General features: G+C 49.2%; 6 protein-coding genes across 6 annotated transcripts; 2 read left to right on the forward strand and 4 right to left on the reverse strand.

Moving 5' to 3' along the window:
- Positions 1-452: 452 nt before the first annotated feature.
- UREG_04443 (uncharacterized protein) lies at positions 453-2,369 on the reverse strand (the record flags this gene model as incomplete). Its single annotated transcript, XM_002544880.1, has 5 exons — positions 453-960; positions 1,022-1,776; positions 1,843-1,950; positions 2,010-2,157; positions 2,227-2,369. The coding sequence occupies 5 exons, from the start codon at positions 2,367-2,369 to the stop codon at positions 453-455; spliced, it is 1,662 nt and encodes a 553-aa protein (XP_002544926.1).
- Positions 2,370-2,771: 402 nt separating this feature from the next.
- Positions 2,772-3,690, forward strand: UREG_04444 (uncharacterized protein; the record flags this gene model as incomplete). Its single annotated transcript, XM_002544881.1, has 3 exons — positions 2,772-2,824; positions 3,122-3,430; positions 3,609-3,690. The coding sequence occupies 3 exons, from the start codon at positions 2,772-2,774 to the stop codon at positions 3,688-3,690; spliced, it is 444 nt and encodes a 147-aa protein (XP_002544927.1).
- Positions 3,691-6,615: 2,925 nt separating this feature from the next.
- Positions 6,616-7,765, reverse strand: UREG_04445 (uncharacterized protein; the record flags this gene model as incomplete). The annotated part of the gene is made up of 2 exons (XM_002544882.1): positions 6,616-7,470; positions 7,712-7,765. The coding sequence occupies 2 exons, from the start codon at positions 7,763-7,765 to the stop codon at positions 6,616-6,618; spliced, it is 909 nt and encodes a 302-aa protein (XP_002544928.1).
- Positions 7,766-8,181: 416 nt separating this feature from the next.
- On the forward strand, positions 8,182-9,234 carry UREG_04446 (uncharacterized protein; the record flags this gene model as incomplete). Its single annotated transcript, XM_002544883.1, has 3 exons — positions 8,182-8,452; positions 8,510-8,967; positions 9,070-9,234. The coding sequence occupies 3 exons, from the start codon at positions 8,182-8,184 to the stop codon at positions 9,232-9,234; spliced, it is 894 nt and encodes a 297-aa protein (XP_002544929.1).
- A 2,245-nt stretch (positions 9,235-11,479) lies between these two features.
- Positions 11,480-16,759, reverse strand: UREG_04447 (uncharacterized protein; the record flags this gene model as incomplete). Its single annotated transcript, XM_002544884.1, has 3 exons — positions 11,480-13,581; positions 13,706-16,409; positions 16,523-16,759. 3 exons carry the CDS (start codon positions 16,757-16,759, stop codon positions 11,480-11,482), a joined length of 5,043 nt encoding a protein of 1,680 aa, XP_002544930.1.
- A 2,650-nt stretch (positions 16,760-19,409) lies between these two features.
- Positions 19,410-20,125, reverse strand: UREG_04448 (uncharacterized protein; the record flags this gene model as incomplete). Its single annotated transcript, XM_002544885.1, has 2 exons — positions 19,410-19,710; positions 19,773-20,125. The coding sequence occupies 2 exons, from the start codon at positions 20,123-20,125 to the stop codon at positions 19,410-19,412; spliced, it is 654 nt and encodes a 217-aa protein (XP_002544931.1).
- Positions 20,126-20,709: the final 584 nt, after the last annotated feature.

Raw genomic sequence — 20,709 nt, forward strand, 5'->3', positions numbered from 1 at the left:
TTTACGGTCTTTTGTTATGCATTACTCAATGATTATTGCTGGGAAATCTAGCGGGCCTTACTAATTTGAAAGCACGATTTTATATCGGTGGGTCACTTTCAAAGATAGCATACAACTTAGATAATCCGAAATGAGAAGACACTTGTTTTCCAGTGCAGTACCCGCTCTTTGCGCGAATATGCACTCCGTAGAAATCAAGTCGGGCGTAGACCTTGAGCGAGCAGCTGAAATTCTGCAGATCCAGACTTTAAACCGGCGCCAGTGCTGGACGCCGTGTCCGAAACGCTACTTTCCTACACAGATCTTTTACAGTACAAGGCTTCATTATGTTCCTTTCATTATCTTTAAAAAGTAAATCCATACAAACACAGGAGGATCTTGAATAGAGTAAAGAAAAGAAGACATTAATAGACGCTGAAAAGAGCAAAAAAGTGCCCACGACAACAATCACTCTAAGCGATCCAGAACCATATCTTCTCAATGAAATTACGAGGAATTTCAGCCGGCCATTCGACCGCATCCAGAGCAGCCTTGCCGGTGAAAATATCAGCCGACTGGGCGTTTACGGCCCTGGTCCTCTTGAACACCTTCCAGAATCCAAAAAGAGCAAAGTAAATCGGGATGCCGACGTATGCAGTGATGAACGAGCGAGCGCTGAAGGGAGCAAAGGCGTAGAAGCCGTTGAAGACGATGATGATGGAGAAGAAGACGAGGGATACCCAGGCGACGTACGGCTGGAAGGGGCTGCGGAAGACCAGGGTGTTGCGATCGACGCCTTGGGCTTTGAGGGCGGCGTGGAATTTGATGTAGGCGACGCAGATGGAGCACCAGGTGAAGAGGGAGGCGATTGTGGTCAGGTTTTGGAACCATACGAAGACGACGTTGGAGCCGGCGGTGCAGGAGAGGTAGGTGATGAGGGAGATGGTGGCGGTGATGAGGACGCAGTAAATCGGGACGCCGCTGTTTCAGTTAGTTAATGATGATGAGTAAGGGCAAGGAGGCTTTTCCAGTATAGACTTACGTTTTGGTACACTTGAGAAGGAACCTTGGTGCATGACGATTCTGTGCGAGAGCATAAAGATATCGACTTCCAGTGTACAAAAAGGCGTTGGCCGACGAAGAGGCAGAGGTCAGGATGACAGCGTTGATGATCGAGGGCAATGCTGGGATACCAGCGCGGTTGACAGCAATGACCCATGGGGAGGCGGCACCGCCGGGAGCATTTGTTTCCTGGGCGTTGAGGAGATGCTTATCGTTGTACGGGACCAAAACACCGATGGCAAGGGACCCAAGGACGTAGAAAAACAGGATACGCCAGAAGACACGCCGAACAGCCTTGGGGATGTTGCGCCTTGGGTTTGCTGCTTCTCCCGCGGCGCATGCCACCATCTCCACACCACCAAAGGAGAACGCTGCGTTGACGAGGGTTGAGAAGAAACCGAGGAAGCGACCTTTGGCTCCTGTTCCCAGATACAGGTTCATCGCGCCGGGATCTTTCCAATACCGGAAGCCCCTGCGATCACCGTCCACACCACCGAGGTCAATGATGAGCGAGAGGATGAGCAAACCGACAATGGTCACGATCTTGATACTGGCAAAGATGAATTCAGCTTCGCCGTAAACCGAGACAGCGAAGATGTTGAGGCATAGGACAAGGACGATGAGGATGGAGATCCAAGCGGCGACATTGATGTGCAACGAACCCGGCCAGAACTGGATGATCACCGATGCTGCTGCAATCTCAACACAAAGGGTAATTGCGCATTGATACCAGGTCTACAAATCTGTTAGCCTCGTCCTTATCGCCCAGCTTGCAGTGCAAGATTTGGGTGGGTTGCTCACATTCCAGCCGACGGCAAAGCCCATGGCTGGGTCTACATAGCGAGAACAGAATTGAGGAATGGCACCAGGAAGAGGCAGCCAAGTTGCCATTTCTCCAAGAGACATCATCTGTCACCCGTCAGCAGCCGGTCAACAACATCTCCCAGCTTATGTCGCGAGAGACTCACCATGCCAAAAATGGCAACTCCGGTCATGCTGTAACCCAGTAGCAAACTGAGAGGGCCACCTTGAGTCAGGGCTCGTCCAATACCCAGGAACAGACCAGTTCCAATGGTGCCACCAAGGGCGATGAACTGAATGTGGCGCGACTTTAACCTGCGCACTCCGTGTCAACCACTGCCATGAAGATAGTCTAATGGGGCTCAATGGCGGGAAGCAACTCACCCTCGAGCGACGTAGCCATATCGATCAGCGGTCTCAGCATCTCCAAAGATATCAGTTGCTTCCCCATATCTCAAATCCTTCATATGGGTCTCTGTCTCTGCCGTTTGGTAAGGGGGCGGTTCTTGGAAACCCTGTTTCTCCATGGTGAGGTCGTGGCTGTCACCTCAAGGTGACGGTAGAAGGACTGCCAATGAATGTTATGCGGCTCGACCGTTGTGTTGTCTCTGAGTTGCCTGCACGCGGAGGCTGGAGAGAGTGGGAAAAGGGGGAGAAAGAAGAGCCTTTCCACGAGGTTCTGGGAGAGCAGCGGAGCTGGGGGAAATATATAACTACTGCAAGCCCCGTATTTCCAAGTACACGACGGCGGTTTTAATACGACTTCTGGCTTGTATTTGGACAAGGCGGGGGACGGATTGCCGTGGTGCATAGTGCAGCAACGAGAGGAGGCGAAAGGGTAGCTCAGGACGCTGCAACATTGTTCCCCCTCCCAAACCACCCCTGCGAGGCCGGAAGTAATCTTTGCTGTTTTTATCCAGTGGAGAGGAATGCTTTTCGCGCTTGGCTGGGATCATGCACTCCCACGATTGGATGGAGAAAAGTAAGCTCATCAAAAGCAACCTGTGGAGGCCGGGGGATCACCGCTTGTCCGGGTGTTGAGTTTGCGAATCAACGCACTCGTCCCACACTCCTCTGTCCCTGTGGAAAGGAGAATAAACGACATGCTGGTTGACGCCACTGGCTGCCATTCTGATTAGCTACTCGAGGTTGTCGAGTCGCACATGCAGAAATGTAAATTGCACAACAATTTCGCCCTCCCGCGTAGTAGTGTACATCGGCAGCTGTCCCTCGAGAACGCACGATGAGTGATTATTTGGGCTGTGTGGCGCTTTGATAGTCGAAGCCCTCGTTGCTGGGTTCAGGCCAGTCGTATCATCCCAATTGCACCTCCGAAGCGTGTTCCACGCAGGGATCGCAGGGTTCAAGGTTACAGCGGCGGGCAGGACGCAATCCCTCGACGGCGCGCAGGGATTCTGCCGTTTCCTGTCAGAGACCAGAGGCTGCTCAATCTGGACGGGAGAATTTCCATTCGCGCGAATCAGCAGATCGGGCTGATTCACAACAGCTGCCGGTCTACCAGCGCGATCGTCGAAATCTCAAGAGGCGCGAGTTGGTGGCGGTCGGACGGCAGAACCAGCCCGATCGGGTAAGCTTCTGGAAGCATGTGGGATTCCGTGTCGATGCCAAGAACTCGCGATACGAAGCCTTGAATTGCGACGAGAAGCCAAAGTGTTCTCTCTGGCCGCTGAAGAGCTGGCAAGAGTCAAGACATTTGATATTGAGTTTCTCCCCAGGCCGCTAACAAACTGCTTGTTTTGCTCCAGAAGACCAGGAGCCTCTCCTTCAGGGCTAAGACCAAGTACAAGCTTCCGCCAATTCTTGCCCATCTCCTCTTCCTGGCCTTAAAGCACCTCAAATAAAGGGCTTCCCACCCATATTTAGACCCTAAAGTGTTTTTGAGGTGTGGGCACTCCGGGGCCCATCCGGAGGACTGCTCCAAGAAACCCAAATCGACTTCTTTTCATCTCTCACTGTTCGCGGCTGCAGATTTGCCTGTTGGAGTTTCAACTGGCTGTTGCTGCGAATTATCATGTCCCAGCCCGAAATACGAACCGCCTGCGCCAAATTTAACGCCATCGAATTGCAATGCGCAAGAAGAGAAGCCCACAACAATTTCGGGCTCAGATTCGTGTCCGGTAGACTGCAGCAAAAGGTCATGACGCCATGATCGAACACAAAAGTGTGTCTTAAGTTCCATCGCTCCAGACAACTGACGGCGAAAACGTATAAAAATGGTTGAAGTCAATTCTGCTTTCTTTTAGGGTGGATGGTGTCTGGAGAAGTGGAGAGAGCAGTGCTGATCATCCGTCAATCGCCAATTTCCCCACTTGAAGGCATAACTCTATGATATCGGTGCACTTGCGCACGCTTGTCGACTGTCGCTCGTGATCAGTCTGAGAGAAGGCAATTCCTGCATAGGACTGATCGATATTCATATATTATCACGAGCTGCATCTTCAACGCTTGCAGGACAGCTTCAGCGAGCGCATGTGTCTTCCAGGATATTTTGGTTGCCTTGATACGGGGTGGTTTAATTTTACGATTCCTGCATTCCTCGTAACTACTCCGTACCCTCCCGCGCTTTGATAAAAATATCCAATCCTCGCATCAAATGACGCTTGTTGGCGAAGCAAAAGCCATTCTTCGGATGTGTCTGCACATACAAAAGGAGCTCTTGCAGAATCGCCTTCCAAATGATCTAGGCGAGCAGCAACCTGGGTATCTTGTATAAAGTCCGGCTATACAATGCACGTTTGACTTCCTCAGGGCCTGGATAGAGTCGGATAAGTAGGCCTCTGTCTCCCAAACCCCATTGAGTATTGTCTCTTTCTCCAAACCAGAATGATTCGATACAAGGAGCTAGTGACTCCCGGACTCTAGCACACATAAAATATTGGCCGTTCGGACGACCTCAAATGCCCAAGACAGCCCAAGAGCGCAGAAGAAATGCTTCTTTTGTCCAAGGAGAACAGGAACCTTTGTCCTCCGCCCAGGATTCACATGTTTCACAATCGTGGCTCTTGCGTCAGGTGTCATACTCTGAGAACAGTGAGGTGTCGATCGCTTGAGCCGAAAATTCAGCTGTGCGAGGGTTACAGCGCTAGCATGGGGACAACTTTCCGTCCTTTTGTTACAGGGAGCCACCCCCTATCGGCCACCGTACCCCCCCTTGACAAAAAAAAAAAAGAGTTTATCTGGGCTGGTGACAGTCGCATTCTGGAAGCAAACGGGACGCAGGGGCCTGGAGCAATCAAAAAGTCCCGACGAATAGTACTGGGATTCGGAGTGCGTTTCGCGCACTGTTTCCCACGTGTCGTCTGGTCCCGGGCGTGGGAAATGTTTGACAGCAGAACGATATCCCGAGACCCGGGTCGTCGCACCGGGTGTTTACATGCAGTTGTAGTGATGGGTCACCGCTCCCCAAAGGATGGTCAAGATGACTCCTCCAGGACCCCCCTCGCCCTGGTCCGCTCAGGGCGTTGACGACGCCATCGTCTGGTTCTCATTTCGACGCATCAACGGGCGAATTCAAAACCAACCTTCTGGGCGTTTGCCAATTCTTTTCTCAAAGAGAGGGATTAGATAGTTAGCCGATGCGCGCGAGTGACCGGTCTTCATGGCGGTCTTTAACTGACACGCTGAAACCGCCATCCCAACGGATAAGGAGGCCATAGTTAACTAACTAGTTACCAGGTTGGGAGAAAAAGCAACCGGGATTCAACTCCAGACTTCGGGTTTGAACCAGTTCTTCTCTCTAGAAATCAAAATAAACATGTTGGCCCAATCCTGGAAAAAAAAAAAAATAAACAGAGAGGAACCTCCCTCCTTCTTAGGCGATGAGGCCGTGGATTTGATGTTCTGCTTCCTGTTTTCACGCTCTTCCTCCCTTGCCACCGTATCATTCCCCGGTTCGGGTTCAAACACCCAGGAAACGATTCCTGGGATAACCGTTCAACGCGTTCCTCAGGTATGCTGGAAAGGTGCGAGGTGTTGGGAAAGGGAATTGAGAGCTGTGAAGCCCTTTTATTAGCCGAGTCGAGAGCCAGTGCAGTTTGCAGAGGGGTTTTGTTGGCTAACTAATTAGTAAAATGTGACAGTTCAATACTTGTGAGACATTGCTAATGAGGCATTTTGCGATATTTTAACAATCTGATGATGATTTGGAATGTTAGAAAATCTCAATTTTGAGCTTTCAGGATGACCAATTGAGCATTCACCCCAGGTTGTAGAGGATTCATGGTGAATGACCTACTATGTAAAAATTATTTCTATGTAAAGTAGTCTGTTTGACCATATATATACACAAGGTAAAAGTACACACAGTTTATTCTCTGATAACTTCTGTGCCTTCCACGTATATTGGAGCAGCTCCGGGAGATAAAGCGTGCTCGGGGCAACAGTTTAATCTCCCAGTCCTCCGTAGAAACGCTATGAGAGCCGATTCTTGTTCAGCTCTAATAGTTGGGACCGTACCAATAATTAATCCGACCAGGTACTTTCTTTTGGATCCTTTGTGGACTCGTCCAAAGTCGAATGGCCGTTTCCCAATCTGCGGGTGAGCCCTGGGGGCTTGAGTTTGCACCAGAGAGCACTTTGGGTCCATTTGCGGATGGAGAGTACGCGCAGTGAGATCGCCGAGTAGTTTGTTATAGCACTGCCTCCCAAGAGTCAGATTGGCCTTGTGAGGCAACTTTTTCCCGGAAAGAAATTTGTCCCCAGACCGAGAGATAATTTCTTTATCCCAATCAACAAATTAACGCAGCCTACCCGTTAAGAACCCATGGCTTTGGCACGCATTTCCTCCATTTCGCGTTTCAGGCTCGCAACCGTTCTCTCCATCGAACGTATTGTTTCCTTTAATTCATCCGGCCTTGTCCCGTTCTCTGACTTGAGGGCCGCAATTTGCTTCTCAAGCTCACGACTCTCGTCCCGCCTCTTAAAGTAGGACTTGTATTCATTTTCTCCGTCGAAACAAACTCCGTAGCCATCACAATAGCAAACGTGTTCTTCGGGACAATATACCGGGACTCCACCGAGTACGTATTGCCACAGATACTCCCATACACGCCCAGACACCGAGTTCTTGATCGATGTGTTAAGAAGCCAATCGCGGTAAACGATGTATTTGTCGCGTGGGAGGCGGCGGATGGTTTCTGCACTCGCGGCAAACTGTGCACAGCAAGGTTGTGATAGCACCGCGGGCACAGGCGTGTCTGGAAATAGCTCTTCCCATACTTCTCCAATCACAGCTGATTCTGGCACATTCAAGACGTCCTCCCCCTTGACTCTCGGGTGGATATGCTCTGGGCAACCTGGGTTCCAATGGCAACGGAGATTCATATAGCCCTCGCGGATAACTCGTTCACTCCGCAAATGCTGCACCATCTTTGCAGAGTCCGAGTCCATAAAGTCATTGTTGTGCCATGTCAGCTGGTGAAAGTGCATAAAGATACTGACGTCGGGCAGCTTATCGTAGTGATCGATGATGTATGTCAGATAAACCATGGCCTCGTTCCCTTTGTTGCGTGGGACCGTAAACTGCGCATTTGGGTCATCGACGACATATATTGCTCCAGTTAGGTTTGGGTCTTCGCGAGTCAAGGCCTCTGCCCAGGCGGTATCGTCCTTTTTTTGGCTTGCAATGACCAGAGCGCGACTGTAATTCCGTGGTAATTCATCTGGAAGCGTTGAACTCGTCGGTACCGGAGAGTGTGATTGACCAGGGCTGGAAGGTTGTGTAAGATTGGGTCGGGGAGGATAGCTATTGCTTCTCAGCCGAACGTTTGGATGGAGAAGAATGAAGTAGCCCAAAATGACGACAAAGGCGAGCAGAGCGACGTATGTTCGGACCTGCCGCAAGTGAAACTGCATTGGACTCATAGCACTGTGAGCTTGTATCGACTGAGGGGATCGGTGACATTGTGTCAGGAAAAGGGTCGATGAGACTGGAGGGACAGCTTGATATATCAAATTCTCTCATCAAACGCCTAGCCGGGTCTTTGCCCGTTTTTAACATACCGCCGACACTTTTTCCCCCTTGCAAGGTTATGGAAACTTTCAGCAAGGGTTCGCAGCGGATAGGTCTCAAGGCGCTTGGAAACGTGCGTCCCAACGAGTGGCGTACGCATGATATCCAACGGGGCCGGCAAGTTTGGGGCTTAACTGTCGAGTCCTAACATGGCCAAGAGATCCAAGCCCAACTAGACGGAAAGCGAGCCATTGGCTCTTTTGATATTAATATAATCAGAGACACCTGTTCTTGAAGGATGGGAGTTGTTCGTTAGCTTGAAGATTCTTTGATGTTTGTTTTACTGCACTTGTCCACGTTCGCAGACCATGAGAGCCGACTTGTTTTGGTTCTTTGTAGCCCCATCAATCCTGTTCGCATCGTCAGATGCCAGGACATGCTATCTGCCGACAGGTGAAATTGCTGAGAATGATGCGCCTTGTTTTCCTCAAAACCCCGAGTCCTCATGCTGCGGTGGAAGCACCTATGTCTGCGCTACAAATAACATGTGCGCTTACTATGATGGCTCCTACTACATCATCGGTAGCTGCACGGACAAGACGTGGAACTCACCGGCTTGCTCATCTTATTGCTACTTTCGTTTGTCGGCCCCTTTCAGCTCCGTTTGAGCATTATCGATCGACTGACTCTGGCTAGGGGATCACATCCACAACTCTGTCTTCAGATGTGCAGCGTATGATGACACATACTGCTGTGCGGATGGGCCGCCCTGCAACTGTACCACGAGGGCGAATACTCAGAAAATATTGGACTTTCTGCCCCCATACTCCGAGCTTGTCGGCTCATCGGTCGCTCTCAACACAGACGTAGCCACAACCACGTTGCTGACGCCAGTTGGGGCGAAACGAACAACCTCATATTCCACGTCGCTAGAATCGTCAACATCCGCAACATTGACAACGACGGGCTCTACAGCGTCAGCCACAGTCGGTCCTCAGGTTCCTACCGAAGATGCCATGAGCGACACGGGCCTGAAAGTTGGACTGGGCGTGGGCATTCCACTATTGGCAATTGGGCTTGTCTTAGGCGCTTTGCTCTTGCGAACCAAGAGGAAGTCTCAAGCGACCCGCCACAGCAGCAACTATCCGGAGCAGGTAATTCCAGCCTTCCCTTTAAGCAGCCTATTCCTGCCTCAAAGCGAGCCGGATTTTCTGAAGAGTCGAAGAGCGGTTCTAATGGTTCGCTGTTGGGTATAGGGAGACGTTACGATGGGCCTGGCATCCCCCCACTCGCAGCCAGAGATACGGCATGAAGCTCCAGTCGCGAACGGAGAGTACTATAACACTGCCTACAAGCCGTTCCGGACAGGGCCGGTGTTTGAAGCACCGAACGAGCTATCAAGGGACCATTCTCCAGAGTGACGCGACTTGACCGGCGGTACTCACTGTGGACCGCCCTGTACATAGACTTCGATGGATAATAATAATAATAGGGCCCAGTGGTGCCGCCTTGCGGTTTGAACCTGGTTGAGCAAAAGGGAGAGCAGTGTTGGGTCTGAAGGACAAGAAGAATTGGCAGCGAGGGGCAGGGAATCCCAGGGTTGACGTCTGGCGGTCGGCTGAGGGAATTCTAGACGAGCCAGTCTGCTAACTAGTGGGCTCTCGGCCCGACACAACCCGTTTCTCGGCGGCTTGGCGGCAAATGCGCATCCAAAAAAACCAACACGGATCTTCATCTCCAACACTCGCTGGCCAATTGCTTCATCACCAACATGTTGGAGGTTGTCTTGATCCCAGGTGGCCCTGTTGGGCTGTAATCTCGATATTTCGGGGGCTGCTTGCTCAGCCGTCGATGAACCATGCCACTGTTTCAGTCAGGACAAGGCTGGCTTGAAGGCCCCCGAATCTTGGGGCGGAAATGGCCGGCGGTTCATTGAACAATAGCGAATGCCTGTTGGCAAGTCTACGGAGTTGGGACACCATATTTAGAGCTCACTTGCACGCAGCCCCCAGGCCACGCACGCACGAACACATCCTTGTCCATCGTTATGTTAGACGAACATGTTGATTGGATATCCAAGATGAAAACCAACTTGTTCGAAAGTGTTGATTATTCTCGAGTCAACCGTCGTCTTTCCCCACGGCTCTCTGAACATCCCGAGTCCGTTGGAGAAGCACTTACATGTTGAAGGCTGTGATCCCTTTCTGGAATATACCTGCTGTTGGGATTCCTATCAACAAGGAATATTGCACGTCATCCTTGGATACCTCAAAAGTATACCAACCCATTTCATTAATCCTGTCAGAGGTAAAGTGTGACATAAGTGGTATTTTCAAGTTCTCCCATATGTCAACAGGGGAATGTTTGACACTAGGCGGAGCCATCAGAGAAGACATATACAAGTTATTCAATTGCGGCTCGAGCCAAGCAAGGGGCCGCCTTATCGAGCTGAATGGAGATGGTATTTCGGTATTGAATGTGGAAATGTTCGTTGCGTCAACGACAATGTCGACGTGGGTTTCGTTAAAAAAAGGCCGGCAAAAAAAGTGCTATCTTCTGGCCGGTAGTTAATACATTTTCTGCGCCTGTGCTTGATGTATTTGTAACTGGATATCCTGTGATATTTTCGCATTGAAATGAGGCGTTCTGGTGCATTCGAGGAGGACAAAGGTTCCCCGATTCAGCACTGATGGGAAAGTTTCGGAGCCAAACGAACCCAGAGGTCTCTTAGATCTATTCTACTTATGATCATGTCGTTGAGTCGACAATGGAACTTTTACAGGTTTAAATCGGCATTTCTTCCCAGTCTTTGAAATAGCTGCTTGCAGCCTTATCGGACAACATAGCGCCGTATGAGTTCAGCCGGTTGGATCGTTCGCAGATTCCTAGTGGCGCATGCCTTTTCTCTCTCGATTGGTTTCCTCGGATGCTATCCTTCGATTCAAGTCATCGACCTTTGTCAATAGGCTAAATAATCCGCCGGCGTCTATGATCCCACAACCAACAGTACAGAAGACAATACGCAACCAAGGGGTTTAGGCTTCTTTCAAGTTAAGGTCTATGCGGTCATCTCTCATCCGTCAAATAATTCCAACATCCTTGCTCAATTCCGCTCCGTGTCCAGCCAACTCTGGGCAACTTTTCAAATCCTTGTACACACGGTCCGGAAACATAGCTTTGCTAATGGCTAATTAGCCCAGAGCTCGAAGGAAGCTGAACGTCCCAACTGCAATTGCCATATTACCCTCCGTGACTTGACGCTGAGGTAGGTAGCAAAAGCTAATGATGGCAGAAAACAATCTGGTCCCAGCAGGGAGCACCAGCAATATTCAGCCAGCCTGGTATGAACTCCCAAGACACATACCAACACACTCCAACGGTTGCTATGACAGATTCCCGCTGAATGGCCAAATGATTGGTACCTGTAGCACTGCATAAAATAGCAATGATCAATGCACTCGGGGCCACTGTAAAAGTCAAGGGAGAAAGAGCGACGCCGCTCAACATTTAGGTGACACTAGAGGCGGCCAGGCATACTGACACTGGAGGAAAGGCCCAACTTGCATTAAGTTGCAAGCTTGGATTTTGCAGAGTTGTCATATTCATTCAATCGTTGTGCACAAGAACTTTTTCTCGCATATCCGTACTCGACCAACGGGGATGAACTCAGACTACTTTTTTCACTGGCTGTTCGGTCAAGATATGGGGCTCTTCGAGGCAACGTGCCCCGCCCGCATAGCAATCCAAACAGATATCAAAATCAGCACCGTTACAGATCCCGCAAGAGAAGAATGAATTATTTTCCGGGATATCCAATGTACAGACATCGCACCAGCGGCATTTCTTCACACCCGTTCCTGGACTGAAGTAGGCGCTCGGGTTATTCTCGCACATCAACAGAGACTTCGTCTCTGCGTAGTCAAGTAGAAGTTGCTCTATGCCAGTATATCCACGCCTTCTAGCCCAGCATAACGGTGATCGACCAAAACAGTCTTTTGACTCAAGGCTGACATGCCCTGTAGCTAGCAGAATCTCGACTACCGTAGTGTGGCAATGTCGTACTGCTATAGACAATGAAGTGCAACCGTAATGATCTTCTAGGTCGGGGTTGTCGCAATAATCGCCGCTAAGCAACACCCTTGCTAAAGTGGCGTTTCCGGCCCGAGCTGCATAGAATAACGGAGTTCTGCCAATATTATCTCCTAACCTTTGAGGAGCGTTAGATTTTGCGAGGAGCAGCGTCGCAACAGTGTGCTCTCCATATTCGGCGGCATGGGATAAGGGAGTTCGACCACTTTTATCTTTAGTTTCAATATTAGCCCCTTTATCGAGAAGCAGCTTCACGACAGCATCCCATCCTCCAAGAGTCGCCCATGTTAGCGGCGTCCGACCATATCTATCTTTGGTCTCAATATCAGCACCCCCATCAAGAAGCAACCGGACGGCATCCGGCCATCCATTTATGGTTGCGCATGACAGTGGCGTCCGACCAGATCCATCGATGGCCAACTCGGTATCGATACCTTTTTCAAGAAGCAACTTTATAACAGCATGACATCCATGTACCGCCGCGCATAAGAGCAACATTTGTCCAACCCAGCTCTTTGCGCCAGCCTCGGAACATTTTCCAAGAAGAAGCTTCACAAAAGCAACTTGTCCATGTTCCGTAACCCGCCGCTTACATATCTCATAAAAAAAGGGAAATGGTGAAGCAATTTTTCCAATATCAAAATCGAAGTTACCTGTGTCGTGTAGTAATTGGAAGACGGTACCGTCATGGTCACCAGTAATAATATTAAACAAAACCTCTGGGTCCATCAAACCCGGGGCCGTTAGGCAGCAGGAAACAGACAAGAGATATCGAAAAGCCTCCATTCTACCATATTTGACGGCAACATCAGCTAGAGTTTGACCGCCGGATGATCTTTGATCCCATAGTCTGAGGCCCATATTGTCGTGCAAATAGCTTAAGATATCGATATTCCCAGTTCTGGCGGCGATAAAAGCGGCTGATATTTCAGTTCCGCGCGACAGGACGGGATTAGCTCCACGATTAAGCAAAAACTTTGCGACTGCAGTTCTTTTAAGGACTAAAGCAACCGCTAACGGCGTATCGCCCGTGCTATCTGCAGCATTGAGGTCTGCACCACGTTCCAGCAACACCTCGAGGATATCGAGTCTCTCCCACCTAACACAAGCAAACAACGCCGTAATTCCGGTCCAGCCAGGCTCGTCAATTGGCACCCCATTGTCAAGTAATATATTTGTGATTTCGGCATGGCTGGGTGAAGCGTTGGCGATAATCATCGTTTGAATCTCCGCCACTTTAGCATCTGCTCCTATGTCAATGAGCCATCTCACTATCTCCGCATGACCATTATAGCATGCAGGCGGAAGAGCGCCATTGAGGGTAACGTTACGACAACTCAAGCGTGCTGCGTGTGTGACTAGCACTTTTAAGGTCTCGAGATGACCCCCCATAGCACTCAACTCCAGCGGGGTGAGTCCGCACGGGCCACCGAGGCGGTCTATGCTAGCCCCGTGTTGGAGCAAGAAATCCACAACCTCCGTCTCGCCGTAGAATGCTGCGCCATGGAGTGGATTCCATGAACCCATATTGCTGGATCCATTGACTGGTACATTATTTTCAACGAGAAATCGAACAGTCTCAAGTTTACCATGTACTGCCGCGGAGGTCAACGCGGTGTCCCCAGAGTCATTGACGGAATTGATATCAGCACCGTGATATAGGAGTATTTTAACGGACTCTAGACGCCCATAACTAGCAGCAATATGCAAAGGCTTCGAACCCACAGAATCGCATCGAGCTTCCTTGTTTGCGCCTTCTTGATCAAAAGGGAACATTCTCTGGGAATTCCCCTTTTGACGCACGGCAGATAGGAGGCTTTAAGTATGCCTCCGATGGGTCAACATCAGTTTGGTAAGTCAGCAGAAGCTCGAGTAATTTAGGTGACGCGTATTCCGCTGCGAAATGAAGCGGCAGGATGCCATCATTCGTAGTGATCGCCGGATTTGCGCCATGCGCAAGAAGAAGTTGTGTGGCCTCGAACTGATTGTTTTCTGCCGAAACATGCAAAGGGGTGTAACCTTTTTGAGTTTCGGTGTCAACGGGGACTCCCGCATCAAGTAGCTGTTTTATCATGCTGGTCTCTTCCGAACTGGCAGCGGCGTGCAAACACGTCAATCCATCTGCTGAACTGCTTTTCGGATCCAAGCCATGTCGTAAGAGGAGTTTTACCGTCTCCCAACTACCGAGATAAGCCGCTTTGATGAGCGGTGAATACCCGTTGTTGTCTAGGATTTCAAGATCAGCCCCAGCCTGAATCAACATTTCCACGATTTCGTAGGACTTAAGCGCATACTCTTGATTCAAGGGAGTTCGACCTTGCTTGTTTTTAATGGACGTGTTTGCGCCTCTCTCTAACAGGATTTTTGCAACCTCAGGAAGGGGGAAATCGCACGCAAAGTGAAGTGGTGTACTACCAAAATCATTGAGGCAATTGACATCTGCACCCTTTTCGAGCAACATATCGATAATTATAGTGTGCTCTTCGGGATGAGTAGTAGGGGCTGCCACCGTGGCTGCGTAATGAAGAGGCAGATCGCCATACGCCTTATCCCGCTCATAAATGTCTGTAGCGGGGTCGTCCAGTAAGTGACGCACGAGAATAGATATGTGCGCTGCAACAGCAGCTGAGAGTGGGGGACCGGGTCCATAATGTACGTCGTAGTCCCACGCTCCCATTAGTTGTTGAACCTGTGTCGCGCATTCGTAACCGGAGCGATACTTCTGAAGGAGATCGAGAGCGCGTTGAAACACATCATCATCGATCTTCCCGATAACGCATCCTTCAGAGTGACAATCTGCCGCGGAAACGTACTGGGCCTGACGAACATGATAGGCCCAATTTTGGGCCGCATAGTTGAGCAAAGGGTGTGATTCTTGTCTTTTTTGAACCTCCTTTCTGTCCTCGTCTGTCACAATCTGCCCTCCATCAGGGTGTCGATTTCCCAGCCCTACCCAACCCAGCTGAAGCTCCTTGCACTGAAGGTAAGACATGCAGATGAGCGCCATTGTTTCATGGCCGTCTCGTATATCAATGCTAGGGCCGGATAAGGTGAGCTTTTGACCGTCGGCCCCCCGCTTGCAAACACTTAGAAGGTATTCTTGCGCGGACTGATGCACCAGCCGTACTGTGGGGCCAGTAGGGAGGGTCCACGCGCCTTCTTCTCCGTTGACCGAATGCTGTTTGGCCATATCCCTCTCGAAAATCTCAACAAACGGCACTAAGAACCTGAGAATAAAGTCAGACAAGGAGCGAAATAGTTTGTTCCGGTGTGGGACATTCTTGTCACTGGGATTGACGGCCAGCGCCACAGTCAGTTCCGAGACGGTCAAGGGGCGTCTGGCAAGAAGAATCCAATTAAGAACACGCTTCGCCAACGCAACCTGTTCAGTCGGCAACGATCGGAGAACTTTCGCCCAGCTTTTCTCATACAGTCCTTTTAATTCAAACGGCAGATCATTAATGAGCTCCTCGAGATCTTCATGCGTCGCGTGATAGCAATTGCTCATTATATCCTTCATAGCAAGCATGACCCATAAGAACATCCCGTCTGCTTTTGTAATCAATGTTTCCTGCATCTTTTCGGCCTCTTCATTGTCGAGATGAAGCAAAGTCTTGAGTTTGTAAAAATCACTTTGCATAGCAATACGGATATCAGATGTGACAGAAGATGGACGGATGAAGAGCCTAAAGCGTGTCCTACCGACATCGAGTAAAGTGAGAATATCGGAACGTTCACGACTGGAAAATAGAAGTTTGGTAGGATGAGTGTTGACCGGGGAGGATCGTACGTTTGACAAAGTGAACAGTCGTTGGAGCAACTCTTCAAGTCCCATCGGCTCACACTCATCAAGAGCATCAATCACACAGTACAGGGTCGGAAAAGAGCCATGCCGAATCAGGGTTATGAAAACGTGCCACAACGCTCCCAACGACCAGTTAGACGAGGCATTTAATCGTTGAACCTGGAGGATTTCTATATCGGGGATTGCCTTTTCAAATAGGCCTCGAGAGTGGTTAATGAGCTGTGCAATAAAGCCTCTCAGGATAGTAATTGACGTATCCGTCCTATTGACGCAGGTGCAGAAGTAGTAAAGGACGGCTGATTCAGGCCTTGCTGGTTCCCCAGTTTGAGCTTGTAGGTTTTTGACAATGCTCTTCATCAGCACAGATTTGCCGCTGCCCATTTTACCAACGACGTGTAGGATTGCCAAGGGCTCCGAGGTCTCGCGCCACTGAGTATATCCTGGAGAGTCATAAATCCAGGAAGCCGTCCCTTCAGCCGGCTCCTTTATCTGAAATTTATCATCGACGTAATTCGGCGGGTTTAAATAGTCCAGGAACTGGCGTGCGGATATGGAACCTGCATCATGCAGGTCCGAAGCATCGGTTGTGCTGGTCATGCCACTTTGAATTAAGGAAATTGCGGTGCGGTTGGTGGCATCAATGCTGGCGATCATATTCAGGTTCACAGCATTGAGAGCTAAGGTCAACGATGCCTTTCGTTTCTGCAACTCCTTTGCCAGCTCGTCCAGGTCGCCGAATTTGAATTGAATTCGGAGTGAGTGAAAGGAGCGCCCCCAAGACACGCTCTCTTTTTTTCGGTCGTCAAGTTCGAAACATCATGCAGGATCTTTTGGAGTATTTGTTCGATTTCCACGATGTCAGGCTCCAAAGCAAGTCTTTGGTCATTTCCCAAAAAGTCCATTGCTTTTAGCCTCTCTAAAACGGACTGAAGAATCTTCAAGTCAACTTGAAGCCGCCGCAGGCGCTCGGGCGCCTTTCGATAGTCATCAATCAGCTTCCACACGCGTTCGGCTACAGCAATCGCTGAGACAACGGTATTGAATACTTCCATTGCGGACAAAAACGCCGAAATATGCTCCCCGCCCGAAAGTATTGATGTTCGTCCTCATAGGGTTAATGATGTACGGTAATTCGATTCCTGCGATCCTCAGTTCTGTGAGCGAAGGATCAAAGTGGACGAGAACCGGAGCCTCCATGCGCAAACGTCCGTAAGGCTGCGCCACAAGGGAAATGTTTTGCAGGTGGGCAGGACATCATCGGGATATGTACGGCTGTGAGTATACAGAGTACTCCGTACATACATTGATTAGTTACTTCTTTCAATCTGCATTTGGGAGAGGTTCTTCATCGGATAAAAAGAAGTTAGAATGGATTGTCAAAGAATCTCACTTTACAGATTATAAGCTAAGCCAAACACTGAAAACATCAAACATCAGATAATAACTAACTTATTAATTAACAACTCCGTACATTCTTTTTTTTCGTGGGCCCAACACATGGTCTGACCTAACATAAGGCAGTCGGACCACCTCCTTGTATGTCTTGGATACAACTGTATGCCGCTAATCCGTGCCTCGTCGAAATGTGGAGGCAAATGCAAAATGAGCCAGAGCTAGAAACGAACGGAAATCAGGTCATTCACTGCATGTCCCACGCGGGACATACGCAGCCTCAAGAGTCAATACAACTTCTCTTCCCCAATAGATATTGCATACCAATACCCAGCAAATCCATTTCAGCGCCAAATGAGGAGCTTTCCTCCGCAGGTACATCCGATGGATGTACATGTATGCATTCAAAAGGGGAGAAGTATCCGATGTCCCTTGTATCCAGAACTTCTATCCAATGGATTCAATCGTCCATTTGGTCCGAAAGACAATCAAAAGCAATGTCCCGGGAACTGCTTTTCAACATGACCCACGGCACCTAAACTCGCCTTCAAGGCTCCTATGACTGGCAAGGACGTAACCCTGTGCCAGTTCAATACATGCGGCGCTTCTCGAGGAAGATTGTATCAGGATCTATCAAGTGTCGTTGAATTTATGTTTAGAAGCTCTCTTGCCACCGCTGTTCCAGAAAGGTCTAGAATTGCTGATGAGCACCCAACCGGGTCTGGAATATAGTTATGTTGCTATTAGAAAATGACCACGAGAATCGTTTGTTCAAGAGCATTTGAAGTCTGAGATTGACATGTTTTAATGGTTATGTGGCTAAATGCAAGTGCTACAACAAGATCCACATAACGACTCCAAACTAAGGTTGAAAACTCCTATACATGAAGATACATGAAGGTAAATACTTCAGCTAACCCATGCTTTTTGCCTCGCAAGCTCTCCCAAATTGTTTTGGACACATCCAATCTCTGCGGGACAGCTGTTAGACCTGGTGCAGGTAACTCATCTCGACATTGATTCCAGGGCCCATCACGCATGCAATCATGTTCTTTCGGCCATCTCCCATCTGTGGCAGGCGATCCATAACATTCAGGATGGTTGTGCTGGAGCTATTCTCATTGTTTGTGTAGATGTCATAGCTGGCATGCAGATGGTCTTCATCAAGCTTCAGGCTTTGCCATACAGCATCAACAATCAATATTCCGCCTGGGTGCAAGACCCAGTCAAAGTGGTGAGGATTTTTGTGGGGTTTTGGAAGGCCGCATCTGCTCGCCACTAGTTAGTTCCTGTTTTTGGCGCAGGATGTGCATAGTTACATCAAAACTAGTTGACGACTCTGCAGTTAGTTACCTGGCTGACATATCTGACAGTTATGACGAAAGTACCTATCTTATTTCTAAGTATAAGTGAAAAAAAAGTTACTGTTATTGTAGTAAAAGCCTGGGTCTCCTGTGTATTCAATAACTCCCGCGGGGAAATGAGAAGCCTTTTCATTTCAAGACTAGCGAATAAGCAGCAAGTAGGAGGCTATTTCATTGTTGTGCTGGCGATTGACGGCCAGAATTCTAGATAGCTTCTCGAGATCCACGTAAATATCGGGACTTGTTGAGCAACACTTACTCTACACTCTACTCAATAAAAACTGGGGAGTTCTGTCTATATGTCACTTCATTTTTGCGAGAAAGAGATAGAAATCATTCGCTAAAGAGACCGAGTCTTCGTCCGACGCCGAGGTGCATGTAATCTGAAGCGACGTCTTTTTGGCTTTGTTCTCAAATCACTAAGACACGGAGCAAAAAACATCTTTTGAGTAGCGATTCCCCTTATGGTCCCAGCTGTAACAATGAGCCAGAGCACCACAACTGCAACGGACAGTATCTGTCAGATATCCCCTAAGGATCAGCGGAAATGTCTGTTGAAGATAAAAAAGGCCAAACGGAGCCATACTTACCGTCCCGACGATTTTGAAGAATTTGGACGGCATTACTCTTGATATCAGTATGGTAGCATTCGCGTAGACTCCCAATGGAAAGACGCTACCCCACCAACCAATCGTGAAGGGAAACCGTTTGCATCGAATCAAAGAGACAACGGCGACGAATAGCCAGACGGCTCCAAAACCCCATAGGACCAGGGCTGTGACATATCCAGTCGTTTCGAGTATGTTCCCAGCGGATTCGTCTACGGTTTTAGTGATGGGGAAAACCCTCTTGGCTTGAATACCGAGGTCAAGAATACTATGATAGTCGTTATCAGATATTCCGCTTTCCTGATACCAAAAAGGGGTTCAGGTTGTATGAATTGCACCTACGTAAACGCTCCCTGTCCCATCGGACCTAGTGGCAGACAAACGCTAACAATCACGTTCCTCGCAGGGATCTTGTGTAATGCCAGGCGTTGAAAGTAAATCACCAGGATCATCATTGCAAGGCAAATGCCCATGCCCCATAGGATGTAGCTAGAAATTATTGTCCAGAGCGCCATCTGAGGATCGGGAAGGGCGCTGGCAACCACGGAGCCCGTGGCTGCCGCAACAATCGTACTGATGACTGGTAGCAGCCATACTGCAGTCACGGATTGCAATTCAATCTGTCTCCCTGGTATCATTCTAAGCAAGTTAGCAGAGCTTTCTACCGAATGGTACGAGGACCGGATTGAATCGCGACTCACAGAAGGAAAGGCAAACACAATGCGCAAAGCGCTGCAACCACTGAATCAGCGATCCAAAAAGCCCATGCAACAATGGTAACCCAGGAGCCCCAAGCAGGAGAACAAACACTTATCATCATGTTGATGATCGTTGAAAAGCCCATGGGAAATGTCCCGATGAACATGGACTGAAACGGCTCATTGACCATCACTGTCCAAATCTCGGGATAGAGGGCGTATCGCAAGATAGTGATGACCAACGCGATGCCGAATAGGACAATGTTCAGTCCGAAGATGCCAACTGAAATCCAGTATAGCCAAATGCCGTTATATGGGAGATTGTACAGCAAGATGGACACAATCCCGGTCCCCATCGTGACTGTAAACCACCTATGGTCAAAGAATCGTTAGCTGACTTATCCCTGGGGAAACGCAAACGATCTGATAGCAGGCGCTGCGGCGCATACGAAGGGGTAAAGTTGCGAACTATCTTCCGCCATCCTCTGTCATATTTGCTGAGATCCAGGCCCGGAGGAGGCTGGAACTCTGGGTCCCTTCCGACTCCATTCTCAACCGGTTGACCATTAGGCGGTGGAGGGTAGCTAGGATACGGTGCTGTTCGCGTTCTAGATGACTGGACTCTTGCGAGGTTTGCAAGTTCAATAGGCATAGGGTGGAGGGCGACCAGGGCGACCAGGCAAGATGGGTATTATGGTGCCTGGCTTGAATGGCATTGGGCCTCGAAAAATGTCCCTTCGGGAATGTTCCATTTTAAGTTCGGATTCAAACTGGATGAAAGGAAAATTTGTTACATCATGTTCAAACTCAATGGGACTTTGTGTTTTGAAGCTTCACCAAAATATGGTTAGAGCTGTTGCGCGAGAGAAAGTGAAGAGAAGGAGGGTTGCAATTCTATCCGAAAAGGATTTGGCAACTGAACAGAATGTTATGCATTGAT

The sequence above is a fragment of the Uncinocarpus reesii genome, genomic scaffold (genome assembly GCF_000003515.1).
Source record: "Uncinocarpus reesii 1704 scaffold_2 genomic scaffold, whole genome shotgun sequence".
Classification (NCBI taxonomy): domain Eukaryota; kingdom Fungi; phylum Ascomycota; class Eurotiomycetes; order Onygenales; family Onygenaceae; genus Uncinocarpus; species Uncinocarpus reesii.